The 15,888-nt window shown below is 44.3% G+C and overlaps 5 protein-coding genes across 5 annotated transcripts; 4 read left to right on the top strand and 1 right to left on the bottom strand.

Annotated features, from left to right (window-relative positions):
• Positions 1-477: 477 nt before the first annotated feature.
• Positions 478-6,449, top strand: IL334_000885 (uncharacterized protein; the record flags this gene model as incomplete). The annotated part of the gene is made up of 5 exons (XM_062932647.1): positions 478-690; positions 911-3,819; positions 3,871-4,137; positions 4,209-6,282; positions 6,354-6,449. 5 exons carry the CDS (start codon positions 478-480, stop codon positions 6,447-6,449), a joined length of 5,559 nt encoding a protein of 1,852 aa, XP_062788698.1.
• Positions 6,450-6,738: 289 nt separating this feature from the next.
• Positions 6,739-7,833, bottom strand: IL334_000886 (uncharacterized protein; the record flags this gene model as incomplete). Its single annotated transcript, XM_062932648.1, has 2 exons — positions 6,739-7,479; positions 7,600-7,833. 2 exons carry the CDS (start codon positions 7,831-7,833, stop codon positions 6,739-6,741), a joined length of 975 nt encoding a protein of 324 aa, XP_062788699.1.
• A 334-nt stretch (positions 7,834-8,167) lies between these two features.
• On the top strand, positions 8,168-9,898 carry IL334_000887 (uncharacterized protein; the record flags this gene model as incomplete). Its single annotated transcript, XM_062932649.1, has 9 exons — positions 8,168-8,231; positions 8,379-8,650; positions 8,724-8,852; positions 8,933-9,019; positions 9,095-9,191; positions 9,249-9,319; positions 9,381-9,608; positions 9,682-9,711; positions 9,767-9,898. 9 exons carry the CDS (start codon positions 8,168-8,170, stop codon positions 9,896-9,898), a joined length of 1,110 nt encoding a protein of 369 aa, XP_062788700.1.
• Positions 9,899-11,268: 1,370 nt separating this feature from the next.
• Positions 11,269-13,859, top strand: IL334_000888 (uncharacterized protein; the record flags this gene model as incomplete). The annotated part of the gene is made up of 3 exons (XM_062932650.1): positions 11,269-12,347; positions 12,403-13,771; positions 13,836-13,859. 3 exons carry the CDS (start codon positions 11,269-11,271, stop codon positions 13,857-13,859), a joined length of 2,472 nt encoding a protein of 823 aa, XP_062788701.1.
• A 703-nt stretch (positions 13,860-14,562) lies between these two features.
• On the top strand, positions 14,563-15,887 carry IL334_000889 (uncharacterized protein; the record flags this gene model as incomplete). Its single annotated transcript, XM_062932651.1, has 3 exons — positions 14,563-15,312; positions 15,385-15,513; positions 15,657-15,887. The coding sequence occupies 3 exons, from the start codon at positions 14,563-14,565 to the stop codon at positions 15,885-15,887; spliced, it is 1,110 nt and encodes a 369-aa protein (XP_062788702.1).
• Between the last annotated feature and the right edge of the window lies 1 nt (position 15,888).

Raw genomic sequence — 15,888 nt, forward strand, 5'->3', positions numbered from 1 at the left:
ACGTATGGGTCATCTTGAAAGTGGAGTTCCACATATCACCAAGCTGTCACGAAGCACACTGCTTCTTACAACGAGAATAGTAGTTTAAGTAGAAGAAAGGAGGGATTTTCAAGATCAATCGCTCGGAAATAAAGCCCTGGACCAAGAGCAGTGTGCACCATCTGCCAACACCGTAACATTAGGCGTATACCTTTGTAAGTCAGCTTTCAATCCTGTTGGCGCAAAAGCTGTCGAGTGAAGCTTAATCTTTGGTTTCTCTATTCACCAATAACTATCCCTTTCAAACCTTTGGCTCCTTCCTTCCGTTTTCATCGATTATCACCTTATTTTCTCCAAACACAAACCCCCTTTCTAAACATAACAGACTTTCCCTTGTCCCCTTTGCACCTTTGCATCAACATTGTATTATTCGTCGCATCGATCCATCAAGCAAGTCACACGCACATATAGTCACTGCGGATATATTTCCAGTGAAACATGTCATCATCAGCAGCCTCAACATCATCACATAACATGGCGACTACTGTACCGTTAAAGATGCCTGCTGCGGCAGCTAGTGGATCAAGAACGAGAGCAGGAAAAGAGAGTTCTAGATCGTCAAGAAGGAGATTGGGAAGTACGGGTCCTCCAGTAGTTCTTGGAGGTGGTGTAGGTGCAATTGGAAAAGCAACTGAATTAGGTGTTCAGAACGTGAGTGTTCACATCTTGTTATACGTTCTTACCGCTTTTGGGAGTCGAAATTGGGATAAAGGAAGTCAGTTAGATGGATGACCATAAACGGATACTCTGATGTAAGGAAAGAAACAGGGATGAGAAATCAGCTGAACATGGGGGAGAGATGTGAATCTAAGCGAGATATCCAGTAGCATGACTGAATACAGGATCTGATTAATGACTGCTTCTTATTCAGCTTGATCCATATACTACGCTGTATAATAAACCTGCACTTCAATCACGTTCAGCTTCTCCTGGACCGAGCGCACCACTCTCCTATCCTACAACGGCAACCGCCTACCCTTCACCCAAATCACCCCTTTTCTCAAGTCCAGCCTCTACCATACCGTCCTCAAGCGGGTCAACGGACAGGAGTGGAATAAGTAATAGGAGTAGATCTAGATCTCCAGGACCCAATTCAAACACAATAGCAACTGGCTCGATAAATTCCCTTTCAACAACAGCTTCGACATCTTCAAGAACACTGAAAACGCCCCACGCTTCAAAAACGGATCATCACGCTCATCCTATAATAGCATCTTCATCAGGCTCTCTGGATTTGTCACCGTCAATCCCTTTGACCGGTCAACGTGCTAAATCTATACAACACGAATCACCCACACCCAACCGAACGCAAGTCCCAGCAATGGCTCAAGGTCCTTTACCTCCTACACCTGTAGTCAATGAGATTAACTATAGAGGATCCACGAAACCCCTCAACGTACCCAACAGAGCGAAAACTCCGCCACCTCAATTGAATATCAAAGAGGACAGATTAAGTCAAAACTGGGTTCAAGTGGATGGTCCCGACAACGACAACAAGATGAAAGCGAATCCTGCAGCATCATCAGAAGAGGAGAAACCCATTCTTCCATCAAGAAACGTGTCTCGTTTGCCAATTGTGCGAATGGTTCCTATGAAAAAGATGGAGGAAGGCCTTGCCCCGCTGAAAGATAATAGGCCAACATTCGAACGGACCAGAACAGCGCCATCTCTTTCTCCCACTCCCTTATCTTCAAATGGAGGCAGAAAGTCACTTGACCAAATGAGAAGCACAAGTCCCTCTCCCGCTCCTAGGCAAATATCGCTTAGCACTCCACCGGCAGCCATCTTGGACTCTGCGTCTTCTACTCCATTTACCTCACAAAGGCGAATCAATCATGTCACACATGAGAAACCGCCGATATTCACTCGACGGTCGGAAGATATCCTTAGAACTTCAACTGAGACAGCTCCCACCAAAAAAGAGATCAAAGCTATGCAACAACGGACACTAGGAGTAGCTAGCACCGCTACGCTAGCTCTTCCAGCGGAACCAGAAAAGAAATCGACGGGGATGTCGTTGAAGAAGAGTTCAGGGGCTCTAAAAGCATTGTTCCAACGAGGAGCAAGCGGAAAAGGCAAAGACAAGGAGAGAAGCGACACGCCTCCTACACAGCGAAGACCATCAGGGGATGAGCTTCGACGACCATCGATGGGCTCTCGACCAACTCCTTCACCGATGCAATCTCGAGAGTCACCCGACTCACAGGGAAGAGCATCTTTCTCGGTCGATCGGAAATTGTATCCGGCTGCTCCAACTATGATGCGCGCCGCTTCAACAGGTACATCTTCCTTGCTTACTGCAGCTGGTCCTTCTAGACCGAAAAGATCAAGTCGTGAAGCTTCTCCAATTCTACCGCAGACGGCCTCTCCTGTTTCGGCCCCTTCGGAGCAGTCTCCAGAAACACCTTCATCCGAGATTATCCCTTCTTCCTCTCTGCCTTATCTGAGTGCTCTTGCCAACCGTGTATCTTTAGCTCCTCCTGCCGATATCACACCCATCTCAAACATAGAGGATTTGTCAAGCAATACCAAATCACCAAGCTCATCGGGATCTACACCTCGGGCCGATGACGCTACACCGCTTGACATATCTCCTATCAAGCACTCCAAATCCCTTCATCTTCTTTCACTACCCGATTTAGATCTGGATTTCGACTTTGCCTTTGAAAAATTCAGTGGTGGCGCAGTTGGTGGTTCACCAACAACGCCTAGGCGATCACCTCGCAGATCTCCAAACAGTCCCCGCAGTCCGTACAAAGCCAGACCTTCGCCTAGAGGGTCGCCTGCAAGATCGTATTCAACTCGGTCACCACGAGCTGTTCCGCTCCCGCCTGCTTTATTCCGAACAGCCTCTGAAAGGAGGAGATCACAGAGCTTTGATGGGCCAGCAGGAAGTATACCGATGCTTGATGATTTCTGGAAGTCATCTTCAGACACAGGTGTTACATCAAATTCAGGCTACATCTCACCTTCTGTAGCAAAATTTTTCGCTTCGACTACATCCTCTTCGGCGCCAATGCTTAGTCAATCCTCCTTCTCACCCCAAAAGGAGGAGAAAGCTTTGCCTGTTGCGCCAGAATCCACTCACAGCCGGTCAAGATCAAATTCCTCTCGAATATCCTCTTCAGATCATATCAGGACGCCCTCCAATGCCTCTTCCACCAACGAGACTCCTTCGCCCTCGCCGCCCCATACCCCTCCCGAAAGGCATATGTCCGAACTAAATTTTGGTGATATATCGCCTGATGGAACTATCGTATCCGAAAAGCCTCTTCCTGTTGAATTGCCAGAAGAGCCTGTGGTTGTGAAGCAAACTCTCATGCTCAACACCGCGCCTGACATTCCATTGCCCGCTGTTCCCGAACCTGCATTAGCTTCTCCAGCTGTGATTGGATCTCCCTATGGTGTAGGGAGTAAGGAAGATCGAAAACCCCGGGATAGAGTAATGTCTTTGTCGACCAAGAGTCAACTAGTCTCTCCTGATCCGAACATATCCATTAGAGGTCTAGCTCGTGAGGTCGAAAAGCTGCTATACTCCTTCCGCTATCCGACGCAGGGTTCTACCCCGTCTGACCGAGCTACTTTATTGCGAAGTGATCTTTTAAATCTCATGCTGGAAGTAGATAAACGAGCTTATGACCAATCGGAAGAACAAGCGTATGCGATATTGAGAGCAGCGTGTTTCGAATGGGCAGATGCTCTGCTTTTCGAGTTGAAGGTCGAACAACCAGCTAATGAGCGTGGCGCCTGCCTGGAAGGTCTAGCGGCAGTCGTAGAAAGGTAAGCTAGATGTCCCATTCTGAGACTGTTTTTGCGCTGACTACTGCATAGTGCATGTCTATCCGAACAAGCCTTGAAGACTTCCACCACACATCAAGCCAAGTTCACTCAAATGATGATCAAGTGTATGACTTTTGTCATGAGTAAACTCGGTGCTAAAGGTGTTTTCCATAACACGCTTTTATTTAGTGGGCGATTCCTCGCTTTCGCGTTTTTCAGAGTACCTCATGTGGGCGAGCAATTGGTCACAGTACTTCAGCCACCTAAAGGAGCGTTGATGAGATTCACCATGGGAACGATGATGGGTGCTCCTGCATGGTAAGTTGATTGATAATAAGGTTTTTTGCAGTCCATGATTGTGAATGATTGACCTTGTTATACTGTATCAGTCCCGTCAAGCCTGATTATCCCCAACACCTACTACCTCTTTGTTTCGACAACTCTAGGTCATATACTGCTCGTCTGGCATCCCTCTCAGCAGAGTTCCCTACTGAGGAAGAGCGAGACGCATTCTTGTTCCAACCTGGAAACTGGCTCCGACGATGGCAATCCGATGATTCTGAATTATTTCCAGCTTTCTACAGAGCATATCATCGACAACTCGCCTTATACCTCGGTCCGGTAGTACAATATTACGAGGCTCTTAATCGACCAGTCCCAGCCTTCGAACTCATGAAAGCACCTGGATATGCCCATCTTGCAACTATATTCGCTAAGAAGTGCCATTCGTACATCATTGGATCAGTGAACGCAGTGACCACATCTTCGTCTTCATCGAACTTCGAAGCTACCGAAACTGCGGGATTCAGAGGCAGTCAGAAACCACCCGTACTCGAAACTGCTAATCGAAGATTGGTCGAAACGATTTCAACTTTCGCTAACTTAAGAGTGATGATTCCTGATACAACGTCTGGTCAAATAATGGAATGTGATGGAACTCAACTTTGGACCGATATAATCGATGTTTGGACCAAAAATCTGATTTCAAGAACTTCCTTGTATGCTCCCAAAGGAGTTTTCTCTCTTTTCGATTTACTTGATGGAATAGTTGATCCACCTTACGAGATCACCTCTGGACCTCAGCCAACATATTCTCTACTCGATATCCCCCATCTAATCTATGTCATCAGATTGATCCTCACCGAAGGTGAACATGCTTTGACTCTGGTAAAAGTCATCGCTTTCGTTTTCACCCATTGGGAAGTCTTAACCGCTCGACCCGAAGACAGGAAAGAACTTTGCCTTGGATTGTTATTGCAGAAGGATTTGTTCGAAAGATTACTTCTATTCTGGTCTCAATCGGTCAGAAGTTATGTTCTCAGATTGGTAGTGTTCCGATTAGGTCATATCCATACCAAGAAAGAGGAAGGTTCAGCTCATTTAGTGGAGATTGAATCGGTCAAGTTGCTTCAAACTCGTCTTGATAAAATCAAAAGAAGGCATGATGAACTGGAACCTAAACCATATGACCTTGAAGATGATCTGGACAATAACGATAAAGAAGATCTTACAGCCGTACCCCTCACACCTGTATCTGAAAATGGCTTTGGATTTGGCTTACCAAGAAGTAAATCTACGATTACAATGATTGCTGATTCACCAAGACATACGGCACCAGTGAATAAAGCCGAAAGACTACTTGGTCTTGGATTAGGTATGGAAGGTCAAACTCAAAACCAAAGTGCAAATCAGGGTCTGATTGCGAACCGAGGTACAGGTCGACAAAGTTCGAGAAGTGAATTGGAAGATATGGCTTCGGGTACTAAAATTGGTAAAGCTACCAACTGGTTCAAGAAATCCTTTGGAACTAAGAAGAAGAGAAAGGATTCAACCTCACCTCTGTTAGATAGTGAAAATTCTTCTCCAAGTACTTCGCCAAACATGGGCAGTACTGGTAATCACGGACATTTCGGATCATCTCCTCAAATTCCTGAAATCTCAATCTCGACAACAGCTTCGCCCGGCTCATCTCCTGTTGAACAGACTTTTTCAAGGAAGAATAAACCGCCAACTATAATGACTACTTCACCTTCAATGCCCTCTTCGGAATTATACGGTGAAACTAAGATGAACTCCCCTAAGAATGGATTCTCATTTGAATTTGAGTTACCTACGACTTCACCTAGATCAGATACTTTTGACCCTACACCACAACCTACTTCACCATCGAAACCTCCTGCTGGTAATACACACAGAACGAGTCAACCTCCTTCACCTAGACAGCCTCCTTCTCCTCACATGTCAAGATCGTTCTCCAAACGATCAAGTCTATTACCTCCATCTACAGCAAGTGCTTTAGAAGGTATCATGAACGATTCTGACAGAGAAAAGGAGAAAGAGAAAGAAGAACTGAGGTCAATCCAGTCTAAAAAGAAGGAAGAGATAGGAGAACGAGGTTATGATAGGAAATTACATGCTTATGCGATTAGGATGTTAGCCGAATTGGAAGATGCTCAAAAAGAGGTAAGTAATCTCGCAATTCTGATTATGGATATGTGAGTATTTGAAGCTAACCTGTTGGTCCTATCTGATAGTATGACGAATGGTGGTCTGAAGGCGGAGTGGGCAAGATGGATGGTGCACCTCCAAGACTAACAGTAGCTTGGCCTTTCCATGATGGTGAGGAGTAAATATATATATATACGGTGCGATTTAACGCGGACGAGGAAATCTTGGGAGTATTGTTGTACATGGTTGATTCTTGGTAGAAACATATTTAGTATTAATGACTTTGGTATATCATATCGAACAAAATCTATCTTTCACAATCTTATGACATTTAATGATGCATGCAATGCTACTTATCTCTTGGTATGATGGTGCGTGGTATATAACTCTGAGTCGGTTATTGTGGGGAAGGGTAACGACTGAGAAACAGCTGAATCGTATGAACGATACAGAGCAGGACTGCCAGAATATCTATGAAACTTCTTCGAAGTCTTCTTCTTCGTCTTCATCATCCTTGTCCACATCCATTCCTTCATCTGCAGCCTTGACTCTTTCAGATGAGGTATTCTCAGATATTTCTGGAATGTCAGTAGATTGTAGATTCGCGGTAGGGCTTTGGGTGTCTATTTGTAGGTTGCTCGAAATCTGATCTACTCTTGGTGAGGGCTGTTGAGCATCGGCTGCTGAATCGACTTGCACTTGTACTGGGGCGATTTGTTCGGCATCACTTGAAGGGTCGAGTTCTATTTGAGGTTGAGATTTGTCCTGTTCTTCGATATTGATTGATTGTGTTTGTTGAGCTTCTTTTCCTACTACGTCTAAATCGATAATTGCATTTCTTTTTTCTTCGGTTTTCTCCTCTTTGTCAGATTGCGGTGACTGATCTAATGATCTCGATTCCTGAGGTCCCACCTTCCCTTGCCCACCTTGTTTTGATGATTCTTCTCCTGTTTCCACTTGACTTGAGAAACCCAGTAATTCGCCTACTTCCTTCTTCACCTCCTCTCTCCTGGAATCAACGTTCTTCCTTACTTGCCTAAATTCTTCATCCCTCCTTTGAGCTATACCCTGTTCATCTCCCAGTAAGAGGAGTAACTTGAGTTCGTGTGCGATGTCCCGGAGATTTTGAGCTGAGCGGATCAACGAAGATGTCCTCAAAGGGAGATGAAGGGGGAGGGTAGATGATATAAGTGGTGAAGGGGATGTACCGATCTATACAAGCCAGTTACATCAGCTTGTGAGCTTGTGAGTTTGTGAATAGAGCGATGACGTTGTAGCGGAAAGACAGATTTACTCATGATCAAAGGCTCGATAACGAAGACAATAACTCACATCAGCTAAATCAACTAACTCTTTCAGACCAGTCGTGACGCCTTTAATCTCCTTATCGATCCGCTCATTCCACTTTTCATGCTCTCCATCCAATGCTTTCTGAGCTCTTTCTTCGGCCGTCAAAGAATCTTCATCTGCGATTGTTTGTGCTTGGAACTGTCTTCTTCGACCTAGTGATGCCGAAGGAAGGGAAGTGGGCAAGAGAGAATCGGTCTTGAATGGCTGCGACGACATTGAAATGGATTTATAGCGAGATGAAACAATTGCACAGAGCGGAATCAGCGATATTGGTTTGCTTTGGAGTGCAGTTAGGATTTGTAAAACAGTGGAAGGAAATAACAAAGAGATATAATTCGAATGAAACGCACGGACCGTTTCAGCGATAACGAAAAGTGGAGGATGACCACCCTTAACTGAAAAGACGAGAAAAGAAAAATAATCCATCCAGGTTTGACTTCTCCCTCTTCTTCACTTCTTCGTTCCTTCTAGATCGCCAACGCCAGGTGCAGATATACACATGAGCGATATGCTGGTGTAGACCAATTGAAACCACTGAAGATCAATTATCATGCTTCTCAAACGAATATCAGATTCATTGCCTGATGAACTTGCTAGTCTAATTCCAGAGCTTGGTGAGTCTCCCTTTACCGCTTTTTCCTTTGGTGTTCTTCTCTTCTTCTCCTGGTCTGCTCTGATTGCACTAAAGGCATCGTCTAATATGAATATCAGACCCAACCAAGACGACTTCCGACCTAAGGATGCTGACCGCTCCAACACAGAATCCGCAGGAATCAAAACAACCGAATCCCTGATATTCTCATCTTCCTCGACGATCTTACATCTCGTTCCAATCTTATCCACAATCCAACTAAACTGTCTTATCGAAGAGTGTTTGATAAGAACATCTCCTGATGAAATAAGAGGAGATCAAGTGAATGAAGACGATGGAGGATGGAGTGGGTTCGGTATACCTGGATTAGATGAGTTATTTGATGGTTGGAATGGAATTGGTTTAGTCGAAATTGCAGGACCAAGAAAAGTGGCCAAATCAGTATGTCATCTTGTTCTACTCTGCTATACTTCCAACACTATGGAAGGATATCAAGCTCACGAGGTATATTTAGCTGCTCGTACTACATGCTGCATTGAGGGTATTATTTCAAGACCCTGAAGCTTATTGTAGATGGATAGACACGGAAGGATCATTCTCACCTGAAAGAGCAAAAGCTATTCTGGATATATGGAACGTAGAAGTGGGTCTTCACCAAATCCATCTTCTTTATGAAGAAGATTGGAGATTATCGGAGCTGATACTGCTGTCGCCTTTTGACAGGACATACATGGAATATTGGAACGATTGGTGGTTGTAAATGCATTCAAGCTTGAAGACATTTTCAATTCTATATCACAGATCAAACAAGTGAGTCATGTCAAGTTTTAACTGAAATTGGCTTTTTGTCCAAAACATTGAGTAGGCTGATGGTAACCATGACAGTCGATCGATAATCCGGATCAAGGTGAAATCAAAGTTTTGGTGTTGGATAACGTATTCACTCATTTCAGGGACTTACTGTCCGCTACTTCGGCTCAAGGTCAGCTAAATTGTACGAGGCCAAATTACCATTCAGCTGATACTCATGTATGTTTAGGTCACGCTGAACTGGTCTCCTTGATGGAAGAAATTGCTGAGATTACATATTTAAAAGGAATGGTCTCTTTCGTAGGTACCGACGGACTGTGTCATTCCGTTCAAATATAGCTATCATTGACAAACGTTCCAGATCATCAACTCATCAGTCTCATCTCAGCCCACCAATCCTCTGTCAGCGTTCAATAGAACAGATATCAAACCCGCCTTGGGAGCGTCATTCACCTTCACGACCGATATAACTTTACTTATACAAGAAACTGGAAGAGTCTTTGGTCTAGCGGATGCAGAGGAAAGAGAAAGAATAAGAAATAAACCTGGGTTGAGAGGTCTGGTGGAAGTTATTAGGAGTCGGGTCTCTGTAAGTTTTTCAATGGTTATTGATTCCAGTATTGTCAACCCATAAATAAGCTAATATGCCCTTGTACACTCAGCCTACCGGTAAATGGGCAATATTCGAGACTGTAAGTCACAGTCGTAATCCAGAGTATGTTGTCGCTGATATGCTGTATAACGCAGGACGGCATAAGACTATTCGACGTTATACCTCCTCATGAGGTTGATGAGCGATCTACTCGGATATCAGCTGGATTACCTACTGGTCCCTATAGACCTATTCATGGATCACTAGCTCAAACACTGATACCATAAGATGCTACCAATCTCGTATATCATATACCCGTCATGTAGAGTCTGGTAGGCCAGTTACCTCAGATGTTGTAAAGTACGTGCATATAGCATGGATATACATGTATCCCATAAAGTAATCGCTTTCACTGCCGCTGCTTTTTATCACCGGCATAATGCTTATCAATCCCCGGAGTGGTACAGTGTGGAGACCCCAGAGTCCCTATTTAGCGGGAAGTGGCAACAAGATGATGGGACCGCTTATCCCCGGAAACACAGGATAAGAGAGTTAGCATGACTGCTATGTATGAGCATCTGACTCAGAGAGATCAGAAGATGCACTGGACAAGATGACAAGCAGGCTGAGCCTCTCTCCGAGAGCAGTGGTGACATGATTTTAATCTGCAGAATTGATTCGCTATCAAAAGATGTGATCGGCAAGAAAGAAGTCCAGAAACGTTATCTTGTGTGATTGTAACATTTCTAGTTTTACCCTGAAATGAAATCGTAATTCAGTTACAGTAGTCATTCTCACTTTTTATTCTCACTGTCATTTTCCAACTCTCCTTTCTTCTTTACGATCATATCTACCCGCTATAGTCACGGCCTTGAACACATGGACTGAGATATCATCCAGTAGTCAGTTCATGACTGAGGACATACCTGTATCTCACGTCTGATCTATAATCACACACACTACTTCTATTACGCATTTTCACTTTACTGAGAGTGAAACTGTTTCACCCGCCTTTGAGACCGTAAGTAGCCTACATTCTTTCTGTCTCTCTCTACCTTTTCGTTCCTTTCTCTCTTTCTTCCATATATCATTTCATAAATCTTCTTCTACTTCGAAACACTGTCTGTCTTTCAGCATACTCAGTAATCGTCTGATGATCCAATTCACCCTGTGGTAGACATCATTCTCTCCTGTACCTGGCCAGCTTTTGCCGCCCGTCCTTCCCGTTGAGGTTGTATCAAGTAAGTACCTTGTCATCTTCTCGTATGCATACCCCACCACTACTCATTTTCTTCCGTCACGCTTCTCCGTGCGCTCGCAGTATGTATGTCGCATGGGATTGACTTTGATGAAGCGAGCACGTTGAAGCTGGAGAGCCAAGTGAGCCGGACAAGACCGGGGAGGGTGGATTATCGCCTTGTGAAAAAGAATCAATTGGTAGCTGAAAACGAACTCCCACTACATCACACTTGTATGTCCCGTCTCTGATCATGCTGCGCTTATGGTATGGTCTATGTCTATTCGAGCTAAATTGTCCCATTCTCTCAACGCTCTATTCCCTTATTGCCATCTACTTTACCCTTACTTCGCTTGCTATGTGTACAACACGTCACCTTTTGCTAATATTATCATATTTTTTCTATCCTTCAGATCCGCAATGACCAATTCAAAGTGCAAGTCCGCTAAAGCGGTTCAACCGCCTTCGACACCCCCATTACAATCGTCATCAACCACCGCTTCACCTCTCCTTTCACCCACATCATCCCTTCCAGGTCCATCAGAAGAAGATTTTCTCTCTGACCTGTCCGAGTCCTGGTTAGATGTCGGAAGCCATTCATCAGTGGATGGACGCTCGTCAGTTGGTCCTTCAGTCCTCGGTGATGTCTTCAGTGATACGAGCAGCGATTCACATGATCACGATCCTGATCATGAAACTCAATCACATTGGTCCGCTTCATCCGACGGAGGAAGAGATGGAGATGTTGAAGATTCCGGTGCTGTCATTCTGGAACCCACTCCTGAAGAATCAGTTTCTCCCTCTCTTACTGGATATACCGATGCCGAAGCTTCCACTAAACTTGGTTCTTCCATCGATACGATCCACACTTCTTCCGATCAGATCCGACTTATCTTCCCAGATGGAGCCTCTTTCACGTCTTCTTCTGGATTACTCAGCGGTGGATTCACGCCAAGTGCTTCGATCAGCCTTTCTACGCCTATGCCTCAACCTGATCAGGCTCCTAGACCTAGAGCGGGAACAACTATTGAACCAACTCTTTCTCCTATCACTGCGGTAGGAAGGAGTTCGTCTAGGAGAAGCTCAAGCCCTGTCCACACGCCTAAAAAGACAACCCGAAAGGTCGAGGATTCTTGGCTGAGATCAAGTAGACTTTGGGCACCTCCTAAAGAGGTTGAAAAGGACAGAATAGCAGAAAGTTACGATTATCACTTACTGCAGAGTACGGATGACATCCAACAAATCGAAGCGGTTTTATCTGAACATCGAAATACGCAAGACTTGCGAATGCCAACAGTCGAAGCTAGCACCGACCAAACCAAGGAAGACGTCAATTCATCGAAATCAAATCTGAATATCGAGCAACTCGAGGATCAGATATTTCCGCTAAAGAGCGAGGTCTCTGTTGATCTCAAAGAAAACAGCATCGAGCAGGTGGAAGCGAGAAATAGCATCGCAACAGACAATGTCGAGGCCCTCAAGACGATTGCGAAAGCATGGTGAGTTAATTTCCCAATAACCATATTTGGAATGGACTGATCCTGGCTCGCTCAGGTCTACCAAGATATCCTATATTGCTCTTGCATCGTTGTTCTCTATCGCTCTTCTCCGGTCATTTGGCTCAACCTTTTGTATTCCTTTTGTCCCGGATTCAAAAGATATCTCTGAACCCAAAGTCGTGCCGACCACCATTTCGGAATCACTACCAAGATCAGCCTCTTTCTGGGATCATTTGCCCTTCGCCTCTCCAGCCACAACGGCTTCGGTAGCTATAGATCCCTCTACCTCCGCAAGTGTCGTCCAGTCTGATACTCGTCTCATCCAGCAAGCTTTATCCACATTGGCATCTATACATGATAAGCTATCCTCTGCCGCCGTTAAGATACCCGCTACAGAACAGTCCGCGATTCATAGCCAACCGACCTCCAAGATTGAACCAAGCGGCTCGAGATCATCTACGTCGTGCTGTTCTCTATCGGTCAGAAACACCAATGTAGCCCTTACTATTCCTCCTGCAGTCCACCCTCCAGATAGTCGAGTCTCTATGGCTAGAAAATTCACACAGAAGCTGCTTGGTATCAACAAGACAGAGGGTGTCGAGAAACCAAATGCCACGGAGATTCAAGCATCCACACCCAACTGCACTTGTAGTCTGTCTACTGTAGTGCAGACTGAGATACTCGAACGATTAACAAGAATTTCTCGTCCTGCTTTGGCATATGCAGCCACGACATCCAGGTGCCTTAGCAACGTTCTCGGACTTCTGATTAACGCATTAGAGAAGGATATGAACGAAATATACCATTTGTCTGGTAACATCGTTAAGACCACCATTGCTACGTCCGAAACTGCTATTCATCGGGCCGCAAAAGGAGCCGCTGTCTCAAGGGAGATAGTAGCAACTGCTCTTCGAAAAGTTCAAACCCAGATCTATAGCTTCTTCACCTCTCATTCGCCTGGCTCGAAAGACGAATCTCTCGCTCGAGCTTCAGCTATGCTGGACTCTTTATCTGAATACGTCGAAGATCGGCTTGACGTGCTGTCAGATACCTTGGAAGAGCAAGCCAATAATATGCAAGAGAAGAGTATGGATTCAATATACAAAGCCAAGAAGGGACTAGACCGACTCATACAGGAAGCGAAGAAAATGCGAGGCGTAGAGGAAGAGAAAGTCCGATCCACTGATGCGGAGAAAGATGGACCATTACCTTTTACTCATATGAGCAGTAGACCTTTTATGGGTCGTAAAGAGCGGGCTAGGTATCACAGACCACGTAGAGGTGATAAGCGAAAAGAAAAGCGGGAAGAGAGGGAAGGGGTAGATCAGGAGTTGAGAGGAAAGAAGGTGAATATCATAACTCATCCTATGCCACCGATGGAGAAACCTTCGAAGGGCAAACGGCTGCTGGATATGGTGCATCATGTAAGTTTTGTTTCATTTACTCAATTGTAGGAACTATGGGATATTGACACGGTAATATTATAAGGGCGCAATGGCCTTTGTGTTGTGAAATGATTGCTACCACCTATTGGTTTCTGTTCTCGCAATACCAAATATTTTTCACTATTCTTTTCACTTCTCCTGCTCGTTCCCCGTTTATCCAGATACATAATCATCAGGATATTCGGCTGTTAATGAGAGGAACCCCGAGCTGGAGAATTTCCCATTTTCATTTCTGCTGTATTTGATGACCTCACCCTTTGTAAGTATTTTCTGTAAAATTTGATTGTATATAACCTTTATATTATCTTTTGTTGTTCACATTTTCATTGACGTCCGTTGTACCCTATCGTCTTCCATTAAACCCTTTTTGTATATAGCTCTTAAAAATGTTGTGTGTTGAGTGAGTACGATGAATAGCCATGATCTGAGTAGTGTGGTCAATGCCAGTACTCGGCTTGGGACGAATGATCATCTATGCGATGTTGTATGATTTGCTCTGGCAGATAAGTAAGGACAAATTAACTGAACATCACATTACCTCCACTTTTATCTTATCGGCTAAACCGACGGCGGTCTTCATAATGATGTTTGGTTCGCTGAGCGATACGCTGGATTTCAATTATGACTTTGACTCTGCCTTTGACTTCGGTGTCGGCATTGAAGCGATTAGGAACAGCGAGCGGCGAGAAAGATCGATTCCCTCTCACCTCGACCTGTCCATCTTTTCCAAAGCTTCATTCACTGACTTTCAAGGTCTATTGCTAGTAAAGATGGCCAAATTACCTCCATTACCATTTCATGTCTTATCGGCATTTGCTCCTACTGCAGGAACAGGTTCACAAGCAGCTGTGATTATCTATCCATCTATTTCGGATCCTAGATGGTTGGATGATAGTTGGTTGCAAAAAGTATCGGCAGATTTCAATTATACAGCTACAGTACATATCGCACCGATCCCTTCGCCTACAACGCCATCTTCGTCTGCGCTCACGAAACTCCAGTCGAACCCATATGATAAGGGCGATGACGGTGATGGCCAAGAGGTTTCATGGGAAATTAGGTGGTTCACTGCAGTATCAGAATTAGCTTTATGTGGACATGGAACTATAGCATCATCTTACCTGTTATTTCAAAAATACCCGTCATTGAATCAAATCAATTATGTTAATCCCATAGCAGGAAAATTCATTGCGCGTCGTTCGGATGGTTCCTTTCAAGCTCAAGCTCAAGATCAAAGAAAGATGCAAAGCAAAAGTAAAAAGAGTCAACTGGTAGAGATCAATTTACCTTCACTTCCTTCCGAAGTGATCAGTACTTTCGGTAAAGGTATAGATACAGACATGATAAAAGTGGAAAAACGACATCCAGATTACGATAAATTGATCAAGGCAATCAAGATCAAGAACAAAAATGATTTATTGGATATATCAGAATTCAAATACGGTGATAGGAAATCGTTTATTATTTTGATTAAAGGAGATGTCGATTTGAAAGCACTGGATGTTGATATAACGTCTTTGGTGAGTTTGTGTGTGATCGCAAAATAAAGAGGGAATTGCTGATGTTATATGTGTCATCATCGTTTAACTTAGGGCAATATCGCTTCAGGTCAAAATATAGTAACTCAGATAACAACACATTCGTCCAACGATAATGACAAAACATTGGAAATTCAGTCGAGGATGTTTTTCCCCGGAGCTGGAATACCAGAAGATACAATTGTCAGTATTCTATCCTCCTTTTCTTTACACCGGATGTAGAGGGTCCTTGTCCTTGATTTTTCACATTTCATCAGTCAGCCCCAAATGAAAATAAATTATCTAGCTGACACGACTTAATGTAATCTTGATTGTATCGGATATAGACCGGATCAGCTCATACTTATCTGACCAACTATTACCTCTCTTCCCCGGCATCTAAATTCCTCCCTGTAGAACTGCAAGAAACTCCGGGTGACGTGGTTATACATGCTACTCAACTGAGTCAGAGAGGAGGTGGGATGAATTGTATCTTAGGTGATGGAGTGGTCAGGTTGATAGGAAGAGTAAGGGAGTTTGGGAGAGGTGAATTAGTTGAAGATGACGATGAAGATTAGT

This window comes from Kwoniella shivajii, chromosome 1, assembly GCF_035658355.1.
Source record: "Kwoniella shivajii chromosome 1, complete sequence".
Classification (NCBI taxonomy): domain Eukaryota; kingdom Fungi; phylum Basidiomycota; class Tremellomycetes; order Tremellales; family Cryptococcaceae; genus Kwoniella; species Kwoniella shivajii.